The sequence below is a fragment of the Haliotis rufescens genome, unplaced genomic scaffold, assembly GCF_023055435.1.
Source record: "Haliotis rufescens isolate VD_foot unplaced genomic scaffold, xgHalRufe1.0.p SCAF_2, whole genome shotgun sequence".
In the NCBI taxonomy this organism is placed as follows: Eukaryota; Metazoa; Mollusca; class Gastropoda; order Lepetellida; family Haliotidae; genus Haliotis; species Haliotis rufescens.
Genome location: NW_025963890.1, coordinates 13,303,178 through 13,327,817, shown reverse-complemented (window position 1 = coordinate 13,327,817; position 24,640 = coordinate 13,303,178). Strand labels below are relative to the sequence as shown.

Genomic DNA, 24,640 nt, shown 5'->3' with positions numbered 1-24,640 from the left:
GTGTCTTGTAAGACAGTGTGTTCTTGTATCTTGTGAGACATTTTGTCTTGTGTCATGTGAGACATTTTGTCTCGTGTCTTGTAAGACATTGTGTTCTTGTGAGACGGTGTGTTCTTGTGTCTCATGAGACATTGTGTTCTTGTGTCTCATGAGACATTGTGTTCTTGTGTCTCGTGCAACACTAAACTACTAGTCTCTTGAAAGTAGAAAGTGTCATTTGTAATGACACCATTCAGTTTGAACTGTCATGTCAATGACAGATGACAAGAAGATACTTTACTAATGCCATTACATAGTATGTGATGAGTATGGCAAATACTTGAATGATCCGACACTTCCATGATGGAAAGTAAAGATGTAACACCACAGAAGACACCGATACAAACTTTGAATGCAAATATTTATTTTTGGACTGGGAAGGGAATTAATACATGCTACTATGTCACACTAACTGTAACCTATACTGAACAATAGACTAATAACACATTCCACGTTAAGGAATTGTTTATAAACCAGCAAATATAATATGTTTTAGTTATTGTCATTCTGAAGATTGGTATGACAACCAGATATTCTATTGGTATCAACTGTTCAGTATAGTTTACAAGTAACATTCACTTTACACAAAACGTTAGGTATTATAAATAGTTAATAAACATGCCTAGATCATTTTTCGGTGTGGGGGTAAGTTGGCGTTGGATCGTCGTAGTCCTAGAGACGGATGGCGTTGTACCTTCTCAAGGGACGTCGCTGAGAAGCGTTTGGCAAGGTCTGCAAAAGAGTGAAAAGTTATGTAAATATGTAAGCTGTTTCATTTTAAGTTGATCTATTTGTATTCTTTGAATGAATAGATTTCTACCACCGTATGCGTGCTTCAGAATGATTGTTTTTTATTGTTCATTGTCTCATTTCAGGTACGAGCATATCAATTATGAGCAAAATGACTTGGTTAACTGCAAATGTAAATGAAGACATTAAAAAGAGATGTAAAGTACACAGTGCCCTAAAAACCTCATGTCCTACTTACTTTTATTTCACCATTCATTCTGGTTGTAGCATTAGGTGTCTGCCACAATGACTTTGGAATGTACTGAAAATTGGACAAAATACTCTTGTTAAAACAGGATATTCAAAAAATAAATAGGTTCAAGATCAATTTAAACGTCAATGGCATAGGTATATCCTCGGGGATGTATATGATAATATTACATTAGTAAAACTTTTGACTCTGCAAAACTGATTGCCGCTCGACTTGTTTCACACTGTGGTAATATAAGTTAGGTTACTTACTCTCTGGTATGTTGCCCTGTCTGGGACGTAGGTGCTGATTGCAGTCTTTGCCTTTTGAACATACGTCTGGATTTCTGGAAGTGTGTCCAGAGATTGAACTGGGATGGGCAAGTATAATTCTATCTGAATTTCACCATGTTGAGGATCCCAAACTGTGACCTTGGACTTTTCCAGAAACACCAATTGTTCCCTGTACTTCTGAACCTCCTCCTCAACCATCTCCTTGAGGATGTCATAGATGCTCTGCAGGTGCTGCTTGAGGTTTTCCTCTACTTGCCAGTAGTTAAATGCCCACACACCCTGTAATCATTGACAAGCCATTAAAGTTACAGATTCTTTCAGTCTGCGCCAACATACTTAGAACTTGAAAAGATAAATTGCCTTATAATATACGAACACAATTACAGTTTTACATCAAGCAGACAACGTTAGGACTGACCTCTTGGTAAGCATCATTAGTAAGAGAAAGCAGATGCTGGAGGTCGTCCCTCTTCATGATGTCTCCCAGGCGGGAGGTCAGCATCTTCTGTGTGTGCTCTACAATTGTGTTGTATCTGCTAGGAATGTTAAGATCCTGTACTTTGTTGGTGATGGTGTTGAGGTATTGCTGGTAGTTGTCAGCAAACTGAAGCCTGATGGTCGCCAATCGAGGATGGTTCTTCAGGTCTAAGAAAAGGTGCAATCTAATGTAAGAGTGAACTTTCACGATAATGGTAATTTAACATTGATCGCCGAAGGAAAGTGAGTAATTGAGTATGTTAGTAAACCCCTTTTTTGCAATATTCCAACAATATCAAGGCGAGGGACACCAGAAATGGGCTTCACACATTGTACTCAAGTGGGGAATCGAATCCGGGCATTCAGCGTGACCAGCAGACGCCTTAACTACTTGGCTACCCAACCACCCCTCGAAGCAAAAGCACACACTAATAATAAGTACCAAAGAATTACCTGTAATAGAAGTCCGCAGGTTATTGTAATGATGATGATAAGTGTTCCTCAAACTCTGCAGCTGTTCATCAAGCCCCGATATCATTTCAACAGTGTTTATGACAAGCTCGTCCACACCACGCTGCATTGAGAAATGAATGGAGAACTACATCACATATATTTAAAATCAACACCAGAGAATAACTAGCTGTCAACCAAAACAGATTCAACTGGGCGTAAAAGGTAAAATAAGGGTGAAAATCATAGCATGGATTGCTGAAAACAATGGTGACACCAGGTGTTCGCGAAAAGGGTAAGCATGGAAGGGTAACAAACCTTAAAGTTGACGAGTGTATCAGCAACGATAGCCTGATATTTCTGTCCAATGGGGAAGTTTGTCATCTCCTCCATATATTCAGCTAGTTTCTGATTAGTGGAAGCAAACACTTCCTTTGTCGAAGTCACAAGGTCCTTGTAGGCTTGGCTGAAACAAAGAAGTTTCCACTCGGTTATCAACTTGTTTCCGAGTTATTTCAGTGAGTATGTGTTATCCTGTGTATTCTGTGTAGTGTCCTGTGTAGTGTCTGACAAGGTTATACTTATTATTATTATTACCATAAATGTATACCCAACTTTACATCATTGAAATCACTGATATACTTACAATGCCTGGTTGAAGTGATCTCCCATGGCTGCCATGTAGAAGTCATTACGGTCGTACATGCGCTTGACATCCCTCCTGATAGAGTCCAGCTGTTTCTCTATGGTAGCCATTTCTGATTCCAACATGGTTAGGTAAGGCGACAGTTCCTCCTTAGTGGCTTGTGCAATCCGGTGGTACTTGCCTGACAACTCCTGTCCCACAGACTCGTACACAGAGTGGAAAGTGGTCTTTGTATTTTGTCCATATGTCTCCACCTTCTTGGTCAAGTATCCCTTTAAAAACGCAAGGGTACTCATTTATAAAAAAGACAACCTCACATATTGAAATGCTTATGGCATGTTTAGATTTTCATAATTTCATGTGTAGCAATTATATATAATTCCATTTACTACCTGAACATCTGCGATCATCTGTGGCCTCCAGGATATCCTGGTATGGAGCAGACGGGATGTGTTGAGTCTGAGTGCAACTAGACTATCAGACACTCGACGGGAATTCTCCTGATGATAAACCTCAGCCTGCATGGCACTTGAGTTGACATATCTGGCATTCATGTTCAGTGTTTTTCCAGGGTTGTCTGTAATAGAAAATGTTTGTTATTCAGTCATAGTTTGAATACATGGTCTCAAAAATTCCATACGTTTGATTAAATGTGGATCAAACATGAAGGGAACATGAATATTTTAGAACCTACCCAGATCGTAGTTAGTTTGGAAGTCCACCATTCTCCTTTCAGCATCAACAGTAAGGTGGGCTTGGACAATCTTGTCCCCATACATATTCCTGATCTTCAGCTTGAAAGGGGTCTCCTCCATCTCACCAGAAAGTTCCATGTTCTTGATTGGGGTCTCCATCTGTAAAAAGCGGGAGCTATGTTACTTATGTTCACGTCAATACTTAGACACTATTTTTGTCATGAGACTGGAATTATAACTTCACAATAACTTTTAAAGTTATGAAGATAAACATAAATATTATTCACAATTGTGTTTAGACAACATTTTCATCTCAATATTCTAATTATAACTTAAACTTTTGTTTTAATAGTATAGTCATTCTCGCCTGCAGTTGTATCTGCTTTCTTAGTGTGTTGATCTCTCCTCTGAGGGCAAAGTTCTTTCTTTCCCTCCTGGCTGTCAGGTAGGTCATTCCAGTTCCAGCAGATACTTTCTCACTGGAGCTACCAACATGGGATGTTAGTTTGACGTCCACATCTGTATATGGGTGGCTAATGCCAACCACAAAGCTGTAGTTGGTGTTACCATAGCCATAAGAAATGTCATCCATTCGAGATGTGAGGGTGAGGGTCTTTCGGGAGTCACTGGAGTAGGACACTTGTGTTTTTCCATTGAAGACAGTCCTGCCATCATCCAGCAGCATTTCTGTGTCGATCTGGATGTTCTGAAGAATATTGGCAACAGATAAAAATGTGTTCTAAATATGGTAACATATCATTAAGGTTTACTATTCATCATGACATTTTCCTATGATAAGATCAAAGCATCAATTTGACATTAAAAGTCCAGTGTAAGTAATGTGTTGTGTTCCTACCTTGCCAATAGAAGGAAGTCTGAGAGAGAGATCTGCCTGCTTGTTTTTGTCACCAGGTGTGAGTACTGCTTTCATGCCAATCTTCTTTGTGTCATCTCTGTCTGCATCCCAGGAGAAGGTTCCATCCACAGTTTGGCTTGCACCTGTCTGACTGTAAGACCCATCCATTTGGAGACTTCTCAGAGGGGATCCCACTTTGAAGGAGCCATCAAACATCTTGCTGTAGCGACGGCTACGATCCTTTACATCCACATCATAGAACAGTTTGTGACCTGCATCTTCATTCCAGATGAATTCGCCACGACTCTTTGTCTGGAGCTGTGAAGTGAGGATATTTCCAATGATACCAACAGTGCGGGATGGATGGATAAACTTTAGTGTCAGGTCTTTGTTCAAAAGAGACTGTCTGCTCCTATCTGTCAGTGTGGTCTGGATTCGGATGTTGCTCTCGGGTTCATCTCTGTCCCAGTTGACAAACATCTCTCCATCGATGTTCTTATCAGCTATTTCCCCTGAAAGAGTCAGCTGCATTGGTCTTGGTGTCCTCATTGTGAATGTTCCCTGCTCCCTTGAGCCTCGGGAGATCTCCATGTCCATATCCAGAACAGTGTCACCATTGTAATCGGCTTCCAGCTTCTCTGTATATTTGTCTGATCCTTGATGATGTTCAAACCTAAGAGCAGTCACCTTTGCAGTTTCAAATGGCGTAACAAGGGTGAAATCTGTTGTCAGTTGTTTCTCATTGTATATTTCAAGGAATTGGTAGGATCCATCAAAAGCTATTTGGTCCCTGGGGCTCCATGAAGCCTCAATGTGAGATTGGTATTTCTTGTTTCTGATGGTGTTGTGAAGAGCCAGTTTGATATCATTGGAAAGAGATATTAAACCTTCCATTTCTAAGGGAGATGAGTAGCCGAGAGATGCTTCACCTGTGAGAATACCAGTCATTGGAGTTTGTATGGTGCCTGTGGACCTAAACTTCCTCAGTTCACCAGCATGTGTTAAAGAGATCTCAGCAGAATCCAAGTTTTCAAATGGTGTTGAGATTCGTGCAACAGCAGTGTAGGGCGTGGTAGACATGTCAATAGTTGACTCAAGACCAAAGCGATTGCCGCTTCCAGTATTCAGTTTGCTCTCTAGATTGTATCTTTCAATACCATTCTCAAATGATGTGGATGCAGAGAGAACCTCATAGTTTCTGAAAGGTGTAGTCAGTTTGACTTCCACGTCATACTTTGGTGAGGTTGTTGCATGAAGTTCTCCTGTAAGTTTCTGCCCTTGTGCATACTGTACAGCAGCATTACAGTTGATTCCGTTAGTTGTGGCAGTGTGATCGATCTCAACCTTGGTGAATTCATAGCCTTGGAAAGGTGTATTGATTTCTAAGCTACTTTCTAGACGATCAAGCTCATGGTTGAAATGGTTGGTTTTCATGGTGATCTGTCTCCTGTCCATGAATTTGACCATACTTTGAGAAGTAAAACGATTCCATGTACCAGAATGATCAAAAGAGAAGCCAATGTTTCTGTATGGTCTGAATGGTGTTAAGATTTTGACCTCACCATGAACATCATCCATTGCTCTGAATTCGGCCTTCATACTTGCTTTCCTCTGGTTGTAGTCACCATTGATACTCATCTTCATATTCCTCAGCTCACCTTCTTTGTGGAATTTGATGTTTCCTGTCTGCCCAAGTCCTGCCAGATTGAAGGTAAATCCTGAGCTGATGTCAATATCACCATTTCTAACCCGGAAGGATGAGTCAGTTGAGATGGAACCACCAGTGCCTATGCTGGCAGACATCTGATTTTTGAAGTTGGTTGGTCTCCCGTTGAAATCTAGATGCACATCAATATCTTCTGTGTAGGGGTTTCTGATGGATAAGTCAGTCAAGAGGCGTCTTGAACTAAAGACGTTGTTGACAGATGCTTCTAATGTTTCATCTCTGATTCCAATGGATCCTTTAGCTTTGAGATTATTGATATCCCCTTCTTTACTGTAAGATACCCTCATGCTTTCCAGGCCTTGAATGTTGCTGACAATATTCAGGTTACCTCTCATAGAACTTCCAGTCTGGACATCAGAGTCTGCAGTGAATGACTTTCCAATGGCTTGTACTTCCAAATGACTCTTGCAGTTGCCAATGAATCCCTCATGAGTGAAGATGATTCTGCTGTTGTCAAAGTTTCTGAAAGGAGTTTTGAGTGTAGCGCTTATGTCAATTGTTGATGACATCATGCCATTTACAGTCATAAGTACTTTTTGATCTTGACCATAGGTAATATCCATGTTGGAGCTAAGACGGCCATTCTTTATTGAATGTTTGTATTCCCCAGATTGGCTTTCATATCCTTGGAAAGGTGTTTTTAGCTCAGTGCTGGCTTGAATGTGTGTCAGTCCAGATGTTAAGAAGACGACCTTGCCTTCAACAACCTTTCCATCCATGTAGCGAAGATTTCCTTCAGTATTGAAGCGGGATAGGGATCCTGAGTGCTGGATAAACCCTCCAACATTTCTGAAGTTCTGGAAAGGACTCCTGATCGTCAAAGATGCCATGATGCTGTTCTTTAAACTGGCACTAAGATCTACCTCTAGTGTAGAATCCTTAATGTTAAGAAGGGCTGTGCTTTTCAGATCAGTGAGATCACCCTCCACGCCAATGGAACCCTTCATGCTTTCATAACCAGGAATGTTTGTTGTGATAATGAGGTTGCCTTTTGTTGATTCCATGTTTGCAAAGTTGGTCTGTGCAGTAAGTCTGGTCTTGGCAAACTCAAGTTCTGCATTGCTTTTCAGATTTCTGAGAGGACCAGTAGAAGTAAACATTGCTCTGCTAAGTTCAAAGTTCCTGAAAGGAGTTTTGAGCACAACATTTACATTGATATCTCTGGATGTATCTGCAGAGAAGTCTGATGTAATTCTCTGTCCGTTGCCATAGGTGACTGCTGAGTTAGATTTAAAGTAGTTGCTCCTGGAATCATGTCCATATTCAACTGTCATCATTTCAAATGCAGTGAAGGGTGTCTTCAGCTCGGCACTTGTTTTCATCTGCCTGTATCCATTATGGGAGAACTTAACTTTGCCCTCAATTGTTTTGCCATCCATGTAACGGAGCAGTCCTTCGCTATTAAAGTCATTCCAGTTGCCTGTGTGTTCAATGACAATGGCTGTGTCTCTAAAGTCTCTGAAAGGTGTTCTTAGAGAAAAGGTTCCTCTGATGTCTTGAGCAATTCTACCTGTGATATCGGCTTCAATGGTGGAATCCTTAAGGGAGGCTGAGGCAGTACCTCTAAAGTTGTCGCTGCTTCCCTCCTTGTTGAAAGATGCTTTGACCATTTCCATACCCTCGATATTAGAGATGATGGAGAGGCTAGCCATGGTAGTAGTTCCGTGTTCAAATGATGAATCAGCAGTGATTGATTTCTCTAGGATTTCCATTTGTGCATGACTTGTGCAGCTGATAAGTGGTCCGGAATGACTAAACACAAGTTTATTGTTTTGGAATTTGTTGAAGGGTGTTTGAATGGTAAGATCAAAACTGATCTTAGGTGATGTTTCGATACTGAGATCAGATGTAATTCGTTGTCCACGTCCAAAGAGAATGAGAGCATTTGATGTCATTTGGGTGTCATCGATAGAATGGCGGTATTTGAGAAGTGAAGATTCATATCCAAGGAAGGGGGTCTTGATTTCTGCTTTGGTATCAACATGAGCCAGTCCAGATTGCCACAAAGTAAGGGTGCCCTCAAGAGACTTGCCATCCATGTACCTGATAGTGCCTTGACTTGAAAACCTCTGCATGTTTCCAGAATGTTGAAGAGAAAGTCCAACATCTTTGTAGTCTTCAAATGGTGTTTGCATGGTAAGAGATCCTTCAATTTTGCCATCTGTCTTTAGCATAAGGGAAATATCAACTTGTTCATTGTCCAGAATTCCACTGGCTTTGGCGTTCATGTCACTAATGTAGCCTTCTTTGTGAAGCTTGAGTCCAATGTTTCTGCCCCTCCAATCTTTTGTGTAGCCAAAGTTGGTAGATAGATCTATCAATGGATATCTGAACTTGAATGCTGACTCTGAGTTGAAGGAGTGCCGTGAACCAACTGCTCCAGATACCTTAGTGGAGAAACTTCTTAATTGACCATCATGATCAATGACAAACTTGATGTTATCAGAAAAGGGGGATTTGAGAAGAAGGGTTGTGTCCAGGCGTCCGTTGGAGAATCTGTTCTGGCCAGAGATGTCAATGGTTTGATCTTGTCCATAGGTGATAATTATACCTCCTCGTATGTTATCCAAAGAGCCACGCTTGTTGAATGAAACTTTAGTTTCTGTCATGCCACTGAATGGTGTCTTCAGTGTGAACACCCCAGTTGATCTAAAACCATTATGAAAATCTAGGTCCACTTCCCCAGTTTTCCTTGCCATTTCTATTTCTCCATGGCTCTTCACGTCATCCCAGTTGCCCTCATGTCTGAACGATAGCTTGTTCATTTCATAACCAGAGAAAGGTGTGGTGATAACCAGACTGCCATCATATCCCTTTGCCCAGTTCAGTTTCAGATCACCAGCCAGGTTGTTGTCTGAAGCAAACGAAAGATCAGCATGTGTTTGTAGTGAACGTCTTCTCAGTGCATGCTTCAGGGATGCACTCATGTGTTCCATTCTTTCAAATGGAGTCTTGATGGTGACGTCAATAATAATGGGGGTTCCAATGGCATAGACAGCATCGAGGCTAATAGTTTTCTTTGGGTAGTATTCAGTTTCAATGTGTGAGCGTCTTCCCTTGCCTGTATTTTCACTGCTGGCAAACACCTGCAAGTACTGATACTCGTGGAAGGGAGTATCTATCCTCATTTTTCCATTCATATCATCTAGGTTCCAGTTTAAGACTCCAGCAAAGTTGCCCAGGACTGGAGTGATAGCAAAGTTAGCATTGCTCATGAAGTTTCTATGGTCACCATTGAATGAAAGTCCTGCTTCCAAAGATTTGTAGTCATCAAATGGAGTCTTCAGTGTTGCCCGGTAATTGTTGAGACTATCAGGTGTGATGTGTGCTTCAAACTCAAAGGACTTTCTGATGTCATAGCTGAAGCTTCCTCTGGATATCAAATCAGAGCCTTCCTTCTTGTGGGATGCCTTCACGACAATATCTCTGAAGTTTTCAAAAGGACTTGTCATCCTCAGACTTGTTTCAATATCCTGGGTAGATGGAGCAGCAAAGGAACCATCGAGCGATAATTTGTTATATGGAGACCATTCTAATTCAGCATGACCCGAGAGTGGATAAGTTACATAGCGAGCATTTATCTTCCCTTTAAGGTTGGTCATGGGTGATGCCAGTGTAAAATCAGACTCTGTTTGCCCATTGGATCTAATGTAGTTGATACCCGCTGATCCAATCATATTCTCTCCCTGCTTCATGTTAGACGAGTGTCGGATAAAACCTCTTCCATGTTCATGGTCAAGGTTGATGTCAATATTGCGGATTGGTTCCCATGGTGTTTCAATTGTCACTCCTCCTAAGGCCTTTGTTCTGGTGGCTGAAGCATGGTTTCCAAATATGTTGACAAATATACGTTTGTCTCTGCCCCATTCTGTTGTCATTGTGCTCTTCACATCATTGTGAGTATTTCTGTGTTGCCAGTTGTTGGTGAATTGGTAGCTTGGAGAAGAGAGTGTGAGCTTGCCAGTGTTTTGGATCTGCCATCCAGATTTTGCGTGGTTCATATCCAAGTCATAGATGTATTGATCACCATTGACATCCAGTGCAATGTCAGTCACAAACTTTCTTAAATCATCATTGTGAGAAAGACGGAGATTAACAGCTCGCATTCCCTTGAAGTTGGACTTAAAAGTCACAGTACCCTCAATGTCCCTTTTCTGGTCAGTGCATCGGTTCTCTCCAGTCATAATGAGCTTGGCATTCTTTCCCTCTAAGCTTCCCTTCATGATAGTGTTGAGTGAAGTTGTCATTCTGTGAGCTACTTCGGTGCTGAACCTTCTGTATCCCTTGAAAGGGGATGTTCCTGTGATAGTGAGGTCTATGTTTCTTACAGAGAAGGGTTTCTTCATGCTGACAGCAGAAGAGATCTGATTCTTCTTTCCACCCCAGGAGAATTGCATGGAAGAGCCATATTTTTTGTCATCGTTGTCACTGCTGGCCTGGGCCATTAGTTCCTCAAATCCTTCAAATGGTGTCTTCACTCTCACAGAGCCATCAAGTGACTGCCCATTTCGTCTTTGGACCCTTTTGAAAGATGTGTCTACTTTGACCTTCTTGTCAGTGTCCCAAGAGAAATCAGCACGAGTTGTATACTGTTCACCACCAGCATGTTTGATATTGAACTCCACATCTCTGGTTGGGTATTTCATTGCAACAGTGGAAGCGAAATTGCCAAGTGACTTGAGGTTGAGTTTTCCTGTGAGGAGGAATCTCCTGGAAATGTCCTTATCAGCATCCCACTTAACATCAGCAGAGCCCTCATATGTGACACCTCGCTTTCCCCCTTCGACCTGAAGAATGACATGTCTTGTGGGGTATGTCATGTCCATGCTCCACTTGGCAGATGATGTCTTGGAGTATTTATACCCTGTGTTGATTCCGTAAACCTCGCCAGCATAATCAGCCTGAGCAGAAACCTTGAGGTCTTTGTTATCCAGGTTAGTGGAAGCAGTGAGTTGGATTGGCTGGATGTTATGTAGGTTGATGTTAGATTTCACCTGGTGGGCTGCATCCTTCTGTCTTTTGTAGGTTGTTACCATGGTAGACTTTTCTTTATCCATGTAGAAGGTCATGGAGTGTGTGTAGTCTTTCTTTGACTGGATTAGATCGGTATTCAGACGTAGTTCTTTGCCTGGATAGGAGAGGCTAGCTTCACCCAAGAGATTAAGTGTCCTTTTTCCACTGTTTCTAAGATTGAGAGCAGCATCAATTGTATTTCCTTTGCCATAGGCAAATGTCATGGAGGAATTCAGATTGCGACTGTCTTGGGCGTGCTTTCCTTTCAGGCTCAATTTTACATCCTGAAATGAAAATCAAAGCAACCATTTAGTAACAACTGCTATACAGATGATAAATTTCTTTGGTATATAACTATAATATTATTATTTATTATGTTTAGTTGATTATTAGCTGTATATTTGGCCTTATTGTTATGCTATGTACAATCATATGACTTACCAGTGGTCCCAGAGTAGTTTTCATTGTGTAGTCAACTTTGGCTTTGGAGCCCATGTCATGGTTGACTAGAGCATAACCTGTGATCTGGCGGGAAGAGTCCTTGGATTTGGGTCCATATCTGAATGTTGCACCAGCTTCTGTGTGTTTCTTGTTGTGAGAGAAGTCCATATCTGTGAAGAAGTTCACCTGAGGGAATCTCTTGTCTTCGAAGTTTCTGGAAAAAAATCATAATGTCTACACACATGATGCATACGTTTGCAAATCAACTGTGCTATTACTAAGGTTGTGACACTGTCCTCATGTATAAGAGGTTGATATGTCAATGTTTACAAATGTAACTTACGTGTTGAGCTGGTAGTTCCAGAGGGACTTGGTGCTACGATCAGTGTATTTAGAGCTGAATGTGATCTTGTCCTTCTTGATACTTCGGATCTTAGGCAGGTTGTAGTCGAGAGTTATAAAGGAGCTGACTGTGTTCATCTTGGTCTGCACGTTGCCACTAACCTTGGTGACCAGAAAATGGGAGGACACCGTTACACTTCCAGTGTACTTGCTTTTGGTACCACCTGTCTTCTTAATGTTACCTGATTTGGACATGTATGCATAAATTAATAATCATAATCTTCACTAGTTACTGTGGTTAAATGTTTGTTATTTGGAATTATTCATCATCATTTGCAACAGCAAAGTAACCAACCATTGAACATTTCAGTTTACCTGGTTAACGGAGTTAAGTACTAACATATACGTGTTTCTCCACTCATTAATATTAGATTACTAAATATCAATATCCACAAGTTTCTGAATATCTGATACTAAATTGTGATTGTGAACTATATGTCTGCATTCCTAAATATTCCTTAAGTTAGTTTCTTTGAGGCATGTTCCGTTCCAAAACACTTACATTTGAGAGTGATTGGTTTGGTCAAGACCTTGTGGACATCCAGAGACAGACTGCCCTTGAGTGATTTGCCCTCTTTGTAGTCTCCTGAACCAGAGAGTGAGACGACCTCAACTTTTGGGGTCTTCACCGTCAATGTTGGGATGACCTTGATGATGGACTTCTTCCTGCCACTGTTCTGGTACACCAAACCAGCCTCGAGAACGTAGTCCTGCTTTGGAGCAAGATTGAAGGTACCCATCACACTCTTCTCAATTTTAGAGTTTAGTAAGGCAGCTGCAAAAGTAATGTAAGATAAAAGAAACATGAACAATGGTGTTTAGTTGTGTTTTTATGTTGACATGCTATGATTGTATTGAATAATTGTTAGTTTTGAAAAGTGAACTTACATCTAAAACTGATTGCATTTGGTGTTACCCCAGCAAGGGTTAACTCAACACTGGCTCTCTTGAGTGCTTCAGCCTCAACTGTGCCACTGAGTAGGATGACTTTGGCTCCAGGACGTCTGATCTCCAGTCGGGGGATGTAGGTCACAAATGTCTTTACTTTCTTGATACCCACTTCACTGATAATACCATATTCTGAAGATTCATCGACAATCAGATTGCCCCTTGTGCCTATCTTGTTACTTTCATATGCCATGGACCCTGTAGAATGACATGAATAGTATTACTTTCAATCTAAGCATAATAAATCACAAAGTTATATGTTTCTTCAAATGTGACAGCAAATAAGGCTCAATCCAAACAACACACCTTTGAATGCTGCCTTCTTCCATGGGGATGCTAGGTTGATTTCAAGGTCTTTATCTTTTTTATTTAGAAGAAAGTCGAAAGCCAAAGATCGGTCAGTTCTAGATCCAGGTGTGTTCACAGCTATCTGAGCTACAGTGGAATACTGATTCTGAAAAAAGAAAAATATACATTTTTTACCATTGAAATATAACTTAGTTGCTCAATTAAGTAAAGATGCTTTCTCAGCAGAGAACTTCTTATTTCATACAAATGTATGTCATGATGGTTCCTCTCTTACAAATTCACATACCACCGAAACGTGTGATCGTTTTGAAAGAAGAACTCATTTACAAACTCACCACTGATTGTTTAGCCATGAGCTTGTAGCCAGTGTGTGTGTCCCTTTTGTAAAGAACGAGGCTTTGAGAGAAGGGCCCTGTGAAGGGGAAGTATGGAGCATCATCCACCATGGAAGCATTAGGCCACTGGAACTCATTACAGAGCTCAAGGCCGGTAATGGTGGCAAGTCTGGCACCTGTGCACAGTTCCAGCTTCTTCCTGTTGCCTGAGACCAAGTCTTGTTTCTTCTCCTGATCACCATGAATGCTGAAGAACTCTGTGCTGTAGAAAATGGAAGGAAATATTAGTCCATAAAAACGTTGAATATCATGTTTTGATTGATTGCATTAATAATATTGGCACTATTCACTCACTGATCACGGAGGAAGCAACAACTACTCTTGTCCGCTCACTCATTCCTATCCCTGCTTATAAACTTAAAACATTTGGATATCACTCTTTTGGAGTAGCAACTGCTTATAACTTGCATAATCTGCCTGACTTCCTGACTCTTTGGTACATTTCAAAGCTAAGATATATATTTTCAAACTTTATTCTAACATCCCATAATCTCTTTCCGTTTTGAGTAGATTCCCATGAGCACGTTGTTGCGGAGTTTGAGCGTGTTACAAGTGGACGTATTATCATTATTAATATTTCTTAGTTTCTATCACTTAATGTAGTAGATTGATTTTGAAGTATTGTTTCTTAAGCAAAGGCATAACAGTAATTTTAAAATATTTGCTTGTGTATAAAAAAGGGAATTCTATGTATATAGAAGAGCCTGAAAATTAGAAATGCTTACTTGACATCTAGGATTTCCATCTTCTGTTGAGGAAAGTCAATGTCTGCACTAATAATCTTTTCTCGGCTGAGCTCTACACGCCCTTTCAAGGCAGTGCTGGAATGCCAGGTGTTGACAACTCTAAGACCTGTTTTGGTGACGAAGGCATCCATGCTCATCGTGCCAACAATCTTGATAGCTCCACTGAAAAAGAAGGTAATGGTTTCAGACTTATATTTTATGGACAGTTGCATGGCAAATGTGATCACATTAATATTTTCTTAAAAAGGACTGAATACTTAAAATTTACCTTGGCTTGATGTGTCCATCAATGAGGAGACTGCTTGGTGAAGTTGTCATTTTTCGGAGGTCGACTTGACCAGAGGCCTGAAGGTCGATGGTTGCTGTTCCGTTGACGGTGAGATTGAGGGGGAGACCGGAGCTGGTGGGGATGATCATGCTGCTGTCCAGGATCATCATACTCTGCGTGAAAGAGTAGTCTTGTTTCTTGGACATCTTGATGAGGAAGTCAAGAAAGTTGAAGTTCTTGATAGATGCCAATGGATCTACGCCTTTGAAATGATCATAGTACATTTCATTGCCAAAGATCCTCATGTACAAGTCTCCTCTGAGGTGATCAAGGTTGACATTGCTCTGAAACCAATAGCAATTTGAAATACATGTATATTGTTCTGTACTAAATGTTTGAATGGCCCTTAACACAAAAGTATTGTGTGTGCCCTTAGACTTAAGAGAGAATTAAATGATGGATACAAAAGTAGAGCACCTTTGGTTTCTTAGCTGCCTTTCCTCCAAAGTAGCTGTATGGGCCAAGGTAGTTCTCAATGAGATACTCCACTCCTTCCACGCGTCCACCCAGCTCAAAGAGATTAAGAGAATTCCCAAAGAGATCAACTGTCATGTTGAGCATAGCAGAACGAGGAACAAAGGATTTATCTGAAAAGATGACATTACTCTCCAGCATGGCACCAGTGTTGAACTTCTCCAGAAAAAGAGAGCCTTCATAGTTGCGTGAATACTTGAGTGTTGAGAGGTCGAAATTCCTTCCGAGGGTTTTGTCCTCCAGGATTCGTCTGATGGTCTGTTTCTGTGGACTGGATGTTTCCATCAGGTTGGTAAGATGAGACCAGACAAAGGCTCCAACTTGATTAGCTTTCTCAGATTCGAGAGTTCCTTGGATTGTACTGAAGACGTCTTCAGATGGGCACTGCATCACAGCCAAGTAGGCAGCAATTCTCAACTCAGAGTCCTCATCAGAATCTTGGTAGATGGTCATTACTTCACTTCTCTAGAATGAAACACATGTTGTGACATTATGGTTTTATTAAATAATTATTGACATTAAAATGTAGCAAATATCATATGTCTGAGTGAGTTTCGTATACAGTTCCATAACTTACATCAGCAGTACATTGTAGTCTTCTGTAGGCCTGGATGGCAGCTACTCGGACCTCCATGGGGTTGGCTTGTTTGTTGAAGCAGCTGCTAAGCGTAGTGGTCAGTCTGTCCACATGGCCTGCATTTCCGAGAGCACGAAGTGCCACAAGACTAGTCTCCAGATTAGAATCTCTGATGTAGCAGCCATAACCAATGGTCTTATCCATGGTAGAGATGATACGTGTTATAGTGGATTCCTCAGAACAAGCTTCATGATGGTTGCAATAATTGTTGACCATAGTGGAGATCGGAAGCATGGCCGCCTTGCTGTACTGTGGGGTGTCAAGAAGCGCCTACAAATAAATAGATTCAGAGAGAATATTAGATTTGGAAGAAGGTCTCTTTGACTGCTTTTAAGGATTTTTCTGCGATGTGAATAACAGCTCACCTTTACTTCCTGCAACATCTCCAGTGTTGGGTAGTGGATGAGAGACAGGGAAGTGATCCACATGGTTGCCTGTGCACCAGTGACTTCTCTTTTTAGCAGAATTTCTTTCAAGAACGTAACAGATGCACGTGTACTGGCCATCGGGATAGTGTCCAGGAAAAACTTCCTAGAAGCAACCAAAATTGAAGGATTAATAAAAAAGGATGTACAGATGTTTATCAAAGATTGTTGTTGAAAGGATTTTCAGGAATGGTATATATGATATGCAATATGTTTGTGTCACTTCAAGTGTTTATACTAACTTGACTCTCTCGCTGTTGTCAGTGCAGGTAGCTCCAGACTTTACTTGCTGGTAGATACTTCTAAGGTTATCAAAATCCAGATTTTTGATGATGTAGACAAGCTCAGAGAACAAGCGTGGAGTGTCGGGGCGGATATCCTCGCGTGTATTCTGACAGATCTCTCGCAGTTTACTCTCAGCATCTCTCATCGGTTGGTCTTTGTTTCCTGGTCCATAGGCATGTTCAAACACAACTCCTGCCCGATTCCGAATGTAATCTAGAACGTGTAAATAATAAATTAAGTATGTACGACCATGAGGAACATTTATTAAAGATGATGATTATATGTATTTAAATGATCTTTAAGTATTGTGTCATCGGCGAAACTAGCACCATGAGATGCATAGACTGATCACCTTGTCTTGTGGTAACACCAGATCTCTGAGTCTTGTAGTTGAGTCTCTGAAGGATTTTGGTGGTGGCACCGCTGGTGGCCCTGGAGAAAGGTCTGAATGTGTGGGTCTCCCGGATGAGCGCACTCTTGAGGAGTCCATTCTTGTCCAGTTCTTGTTCACATTCGTGTGTACTCTTCATGAGGGGCAGAGACTGGATCTCTGAAGGAACTCTGTACTGCATGCCATGGACTGAACTGTGATAACCATTACGATCAGTGCAACCTAGGAGATCCTTGGTCTTCTTAATTGTTGTAGAGTACCAGCCATGTGATGCCACCGTGTAGTTGGTGTTGCACTCGCCTGTGACGTCACTCTGGGGACATCAAGGATAGAACTTATGCATATGTATCCCAATACATGCATGTTATACAAATTATACATAATAAAGTTATTAAAACACAAGAAAAACATGTTTGTTTTACCTCTTGTACTATCTGGTTCTTTTCCAGGTTATCCATACTGTTCTGGACAGCAGTGAGAAGACCTCTCTTGATGTTGAGAGCCCATGTGGTTTCACCCTCAGCTGGACACAGTTCTTCTACTATGCCATCTTGGAAGGAAAAGCGGAGGGGGAATCGCTCTAGATTCCTTCTGAACTCGCCTGACTCATCAGCGTATTTCATTGGTGTAGAGGTTGATGGATCAGACTGATATACCTTCACATCTCGCAGCTGAAACACATGTTTGTAAAATGTTACAATAGAAGAAAGATGCCCTTTTTTACACATCCCGCATATTTCTCACAATGTTATTGTGTAGTGGACATTGCTCTAATGAATGTGTGTACTTCCACCTACCCTAAGAGCCATGTCGCACTTTGACAGCACCTCAATGTCAGCAGTTGCCCGGATACCAAGAGTCGCTTGATCACCAGAAGCTCCTTCCATAGATGTATGTGTCTGAACATTATAGTCGAATTCATAGGTTGTTCCTGGGAGGTAGTTGAACTTGTTCATGTCTGACACAAAAATGAAAACAACTGATATCAGTTCTATCCACAAACATCGATATGTATTTTGCAAACAGTTTTGATTATAGATATGTAGATTAAGACAAGATTATCAGTCATTACAAACTAAGCTATTTGACTTACCTCGGCATCGTCTGGCGCAGGATGTCGTTTCGTCGCGTGACTGGTAGGTGATTGGCCCTAGTATAAAATATCATGTTTAATCAACAATATATAGAGAAATGAATGGTATAGAAAAGTAGTTATGCGAAACTATGAAATCCTTGTTAGGATTGGTATGGTGGAAAGAAATTCTTTTGATGAAGAGTTGTAACACCTTCCTCCAGTGTGTCACATTTGCAAAGTGGTGTCATGTTGTACTATGACCTCACACACATGGAACGTTTGAACCTACAACACTTAGTTTACCAATAACCTAAGAGCTCGATATGTCAAGGGTCAACTCGTAACGTTGTTTGAACTAAACAATGAACTAAAAGTATATGAAAAGGGAGCCTATAACTGAATACCTAAGGTGATAAATTTCAACATTTATAGCTCACGTTAAGGCTTATACCAATCAACAAATAGGTGATGAAGAAAGCGAACATGTAACCATTCAAAATGATGAGCAAGAATGATGAGTTTTTTCTCCTCTGGAAATGTCAAATGATGTTGCAGATACCTTTGAATCACTGATGTGAAATTATCAGAAAGTTCAAAAGGCTTACAGATAGCTATTGTTCATCCTTACCGGTGCATGTTTTGAACTTCGCACCTGATCAAATACAGAAGTGTGGCTAAAAAAGCGAAAAAGGCCTGTTTTGAAAATGTAGATGAATTATGTAGCACGTATGTGTACTGTTGTTATCTATATATCCAGACCCGTGAAGATCCGGGGTTAGGATAGGTCTTCAGCAACCCATGCTTTCCGTAAAATGCGACTATACTTATCGTAAGAGGCGACTAACGGGATCGGGTGGTCAGGCTCGCTGACTTGGTTGAAGCATGTCATCGATCCCAATTGCGTGGATCGATGCTCATGATATTAATCACTGGACTGTCTGGTCCAGACTCGATTATTTACAGACCGCCGTCATATAGCTGGAATATTGCTGAGTGCGGCATAAAACAACAAACCAACCAACCAACTATATATCCAATGAAAATAAGCTTGGATCAAAGATTTGCTCTTTGGTCAAATATTAGAAACTCGCTTCCTGAACATCTCTAAAATCGGCCTGGTTCATCTAGTGTTGTCACAATTCCCAAAAATGTAATGAAGAAAGTCTAATGTATATATTAACACACCTGATAACGTTCATAACAACTCTAATAGTTTTCTCAATTCTTAAATCAAGCAGATCATGTGGCCCCAAAAGGGACCTTATCCGACCTGGTCCGTCAAAAGCAAATAACCTGAAATATATCATTCCACTAGTGCGGGTACAAATTCAAAGTCTGAAGACTTACCTGCCAGAGCACTTGCTAGCAGAGCTAACAGCGTAAAGGCTGTTGTTGAATACATTGTGTTGGGTTCTTGGGGAGACCCTTCCCGCAGTCGTGTGTCTATATGTTGGCTGCTTGCTTGACACTGTGAAGTGTAATGGAACGTGTGTCACAGCGTTCGTCGTGGTTTCTGAAGCCAATGCCCAGTGTTGAGTTTTATATACAGGTATCAGAAGTGGGGTGGCCAAAGGTGACACCTATTGCACATGCTGACTTGCTGTAACAGTGACTTTTGACCACGGCGTAGTCAGATGGAGATACAGTAATCTATATATAAATATTGTAGATCAACGGGCATTGCGATTAACTCCTGATTACACGTCTTGAGTTGGGGCATGTCAATCAGCATCTGCTGAAGTATTATGTATGTGTATCAACGTCACGAGTAGCAAAGGTTAGTTAGATTTAGACTTTGTTCCGTGACCGTATTTCAATATTATAAACTGTGAACTACGTTTCATTACAGGTAAAGTGTTGAGGTGCCAGTTTATATTTTTGTCAAAGATTAAATTTAGTAGAATGGTGTAATCATGGAAGCATCTGTATACTTTTTGGAATGTAAGTCTGCATGCTGAAGGCATTTGAGTTCAGATACACTGCAGCACTCAAAAGTATTACAGCTATGGGACAGTGGTCAATAAAGAATCTGTTCTGTGCTTGGGAAGCCAGTCTGCAGTGTCGTTCGGATACACTGACATGCCATGAACCAAATCACCCCGATCCTGACCCCACTTGGTGCATTTAATCGCAACAACAAGCAGTTCAATGTAATCCGTCAAGGTATGTACTAGTCAAAGCTGATAACAGGATATTCATACACCAGGCACACGTATCATAACATTCCGTTTACATAGCTCTTTTAAATCGCTATTAATGTTGAAAATAATACAATTCTTTCTAATTCATGTTCAAAGTATGAATTGGTAAAATCAAAGAAGTTGGTGTATTCTGATGTAAGATTAAACTATCCATCGTTTCTTATCATTTCGGAATTTGTTGTGGTTAACCTTCTATTAATCTGTAGATGATCTTTGTTACAGTTAGATACTGTAATCAGTGATACAGATGCACTACGAATGAATTAAGGTCTATATGAAAGAGCACAGTTGTTATACTTTTAAGGAAAAAATAACTATATTGTCATCTAAATAAACTTCTATTCTATTCAGAGTTTGTTTTATAAGATAAATTAAAACAAACATATTTTCTTAAATAATGGTTCGAAAATATGGTTTGGTAGCCAAATATTTGCAGGAAATGAGAGACTTGAATGAGTGTTGAGCAGTCCGCTGTCAGTCTTGCATTTCCCACTGTACATAACGTTGAGGGGTGACAATGATCTACCTTATCACTCGTCATGTTTCTTCTCAGCACATCGCATCATGCCGCATGAATACCCCACTCAGACACAGTACACGGACCACGAGTCGACGACCAGTCCCTGTTTTATCCCCTTGAGGCCGAACGCCAGAGTTGGTAACAGCTAGCATAATCTTTTAACGTCTTTTGGTTTGACGTGGCCATGGGATCGAACCTCTAACGGACAAGCGCTCTATCCTTTACACCATGTTGATGGTCTAATAATATATATGAATATTTTCTTCAAATTAATAATACTACAAACACATCATATGTTTGATCTTACGCGCGGTACTTGTTGATGTTGAAAAACACACAGACACAGACACACACAGACACACACAGACACAGACACACACAGACACACACACACACACACACACACACACACACACACACACACACACACACACACACACACACACACACACACACACACACACACACACACAAAACTCACACACACACAAAACTCACACACACACACACACACAAACACGTTACGAGTTTAGAGTTTCATCCAGAAATAACACGTTCGCATTTTTCATTAACTGAGCGTATGTTGTCATGCCTTTAGTCACAGATAAAATGTACTGTGTTATATACATTAGATTAATGTTGCTAATATTGCTATTGACTGTAGACATCTTACATCGCATGGGTTTGACTTACACTGTCACTCGGTACAATATGGATGGTCCACATTCCATGAATAAGAGCATGGAGTTAGAGTTATTTCCTTCTTTCAATTTGGCAACCATCTTGTCAGTTTCAAAACGTATTGAAATACACTTGTATTTACACGGTATCTAAAGGTGACTCATTTATTAATCTATTTGTAGTAAATAGAGACGTAGATGGAATGTCATAGCATATTAACGTGAGATTAAAATGACGTATAATATTTGTGAGATGGGTGTAACACCTCACTTTGCAGAATGTCTTGATATGTTCTTTGTTTTTGCCTACCGTCGTTAACATATAGAAGATATTGCATGTATCGCCTTTTCCCCGTGTTTACAAAATCATATAAAATATAAACAAAAGTAACACAAAAATATTTAGGGTCGCGAAGATTCAGTATCAAACAGATAGATATGATTATAAAAGAAATTCCACTTTTACAAGAAAATATTCTTGGAAACTTCGAAACCGCTGTTGGAAGCGAAAGAATACACTCTGGTCAAGTAACAAAAATGGCGCATTGCGATTTGTCTCGATTGACAAGTTAAGTGAGACATTTACAGTTTATAACGGACCATTTTCAAGAGCATAACAAACACCACAAAGCGATATTAACTACATAAATGACCATCTGTCAATGTGGAACTAACGTGAAAAGGAAGTCAGCAGTTTGTGAACGTGCCAGACACTTTGAGGGGAGGTCACTCTTGTGTGACTAGTGTTATGCTCACAGACAGCAGTGAAATATCAAGTGTTATGTTCACTGCAGTGAAATATCAACTGTCATGTTCAGTGCAGTGAAATATCAAATATTATGTTCACTGCAATGAAAATATCACTTTTCTCAACTTCGGAAAACTCAGTCTTTCACACTTAAGTATATAATAAAACGTGTTCTCATTTCAAATAATGCCACATATAAGGCCAGTGTATGTAAAATGAGGAAGAAATATGTCAACACCCTGGGCGAGTACTATCAACTTTTGACTTGGTTGAAAGCTGTAAAAATGTCCTTTTATCTTGCGTGCTGGATTTTAAAGCTCCATAAAAGTCCGTACAAAGAGAGATATATTTGCTGGGTCCAAGAAATGTACCACCAAATCCCTGACTAAAAGAATAATTAATCCTTAATACAAATAAAGAAATACGAAGTGTTGAGACAAGTGGAATTAATACCATGTGGATTATCAAAAACTAGAGAGACTACGGAGACTTCTTACTTGTGCTATTTTCCTAATCTTTTCGTGTTTTTAATCAAGGTGCTCACGTGATTTGATGCACTTCGCGATGTAAGACCTGTTTTATCACAATATAGATCTCGAATATCGATCAGGTCGTGTTGACTGGGCGCGGCCATATAAACTTTTTCACTCAGTATTGTTTATGTAAATATAGTTCACCAATTAGTTGTGTCATATGTGAGTTGCTCCCTTTAATCCCCAATTGTCTTACCACGATCATGTGAAGTTGTGCCCGTAACAAGTGAGGAAGACCCCAAGTAAACCACCGGCCGCCACAGTAAGGGGTGGTCTTTTTGACGTATTACGTCTGTATTACGCTATTTCGCTTTTTCTAATTTCCTTTTGGTCCAGCATTTGTGATTGAGTATGCCCTAAAGTATTTAAATCTGCAAAATCCAATTGCCCTTTTAGCTCAGGCGTATCGATGATCTGATATCGTTCCAAAGCAGTGAAATATCCCATTCTCTTCTCTGATTTACCCACCTGAAGTCGAAATAAAGGAGACCAGTGAGACCGTCTCACCTGTTTCTTATCTAAACTTATGCATAAAGATTCAGAGTGACAAAAAGCTACCCACAAGGCTGTATGACAAAAGGGATAACTTCAACTTTCTGGTGAAGTTTCTATTTTTGTCGAGCAATATTGCAACAGCTCCAGCATTGCAATTGGTGTCTATTTTTCACAACTTTTGAGGTACAATCGAACATGCTCTTTATACCAAGATTTCCAAGAGCCTCATACGATTCTTGCTCAAAAGCTGTTTCATCAAGGTCATAACAGTCAATGCCTGAGTAAAGCTTTCAAAAAGTTGTATTGTAGACATGAGGAGGACATTTCCAAATTTGACGCATCAGTGACAAAAAATGATATCCGATGCAATTCCCTATTTTGACTTGTAACATAATTTTTATATTCCCGTGTTTTTTCAGGCAAACTATTACTTTGCCTTTGCATGTGTTTGTGACGGGTGCTACTGTTGGCGAACGTTTCGCGAATACATTTGATAGTGATTCATAAACACACGCTTCTGATTTAGTCGGAATCGTACAATGGACTCTGTTTTTACAAAGATTTCTCACCAATATGGAAAGGGTTTTGTCGTTCGTATTAACTCACAAAGACTTCTGCCCATAATTTCGATATATTAATTGGTTCGATCACCTTAAAAATTCCGAAAGAGCATCCAATTCACCTCTTTTCTTTAGCTAAATACCAGAAGCAATTGTCTTCAGACTAAAACCATTATTTAGACACTACATCTGTAGAGGTATTGAAATCCATAGATGGGACAGAGGAGAAATACTATTCGAGACTACCATAATAATTAAATATTGTGTAACATATTTAAACATCACTGGTTCAGGTTTTATTTACCCCTTGACAGACATACATAGTTCAGGGTGAGAACAGCAGTACAACATGATGGAAACAACATTTGGACCAGTGTTCTTGTGTTTTGTGAGACTGTGTGTTCTTGTGTCTTGTGAGACGGTGTGTTCTTGTGTCTCGTGAGACATTGTGTTCTTGTGTCTCGTGAGACATTGTGTTCTTGTGTCTTGTGAGACATTGTGTTCTTGTGTCTTGTGAGACAGTGTGTTCTTGTGTCTCGTGAAACATTGTGTTCTCGTGTCTTGTGAGACAGTGTGTTCTTGTGTCTTGTGAGACAGTGTGTTCTTGTGTCTCGTGAAACAGTGTGTTCTTGTGAGACAGTGTGTTCTTATGTCTCTTGCAACACTGAACTACTATGACATCTCTTGAAAGTAGAAAGTGTTATTTGTAATGACACCATACAGTTTGAACTGTCATGTCAATGACAGATGACAAGAAGATACTTTACTAATGCCATTACATAGTATGTGATGAGTATGGCAAATACTTGAACAATCCGGTTATTCCATGATAGAAAGTAAAGATGTAACACCACAGAATATACGGAGACACAC

General features: G+C 40.3%; 1 protein-coding gene across 1 annotated transcript; it reads right to left on the bottom strand.

Moving 5' to 3' along the window:
- Positions 1-386: 386 nt before the first annotated feature.
- Positions 387-19,508, bottom strand: LOC124119882. Its single transcript, XM_048399648.1, has 28 exons — positions 19,378-19,508; positions 18,049-18,105; positions 17,753-17,913; positions 17,378-17,626; positions 16,917-17,268; positions 16,522-16,777; positions 16,220-16,385; positions 15,795-16,124; positions 15,161-15,682; positions 14,684-15,027; positions 14,395-14,577; positions 13,610-13,871; positions 13,272-13,419; positions 12,906-13,163; positions 12,520-12,792; positions 11,959-12,199; positions 11,616-11,829; positions 4,436-11,458; positions 3,947-4,285; positions 3,579-3,738; positions 3,277-3,461; positions 2,885-3,156; positions 2,557-2,704; positions 2,242-2,362; positions 1,730-1,956; positions 1,291-1,590; positions 1,028-1,090; positions 387-771 (listed from the first exon to the last, which is right to left on the bottom strand). Exons 1-28 carry the CDS (start codon positions 19,430-19,432, stop codon positions 712-714), a joined length of 12,969 nt encoding a protein of 4,322 aa, XP_048255605.1. The 5' UTR covers positions 19,433-19,508; the 3' UTR covers positions 387-711.
- Positions 19,509-24,640: the final 5,132 nt, after the last annotated feature.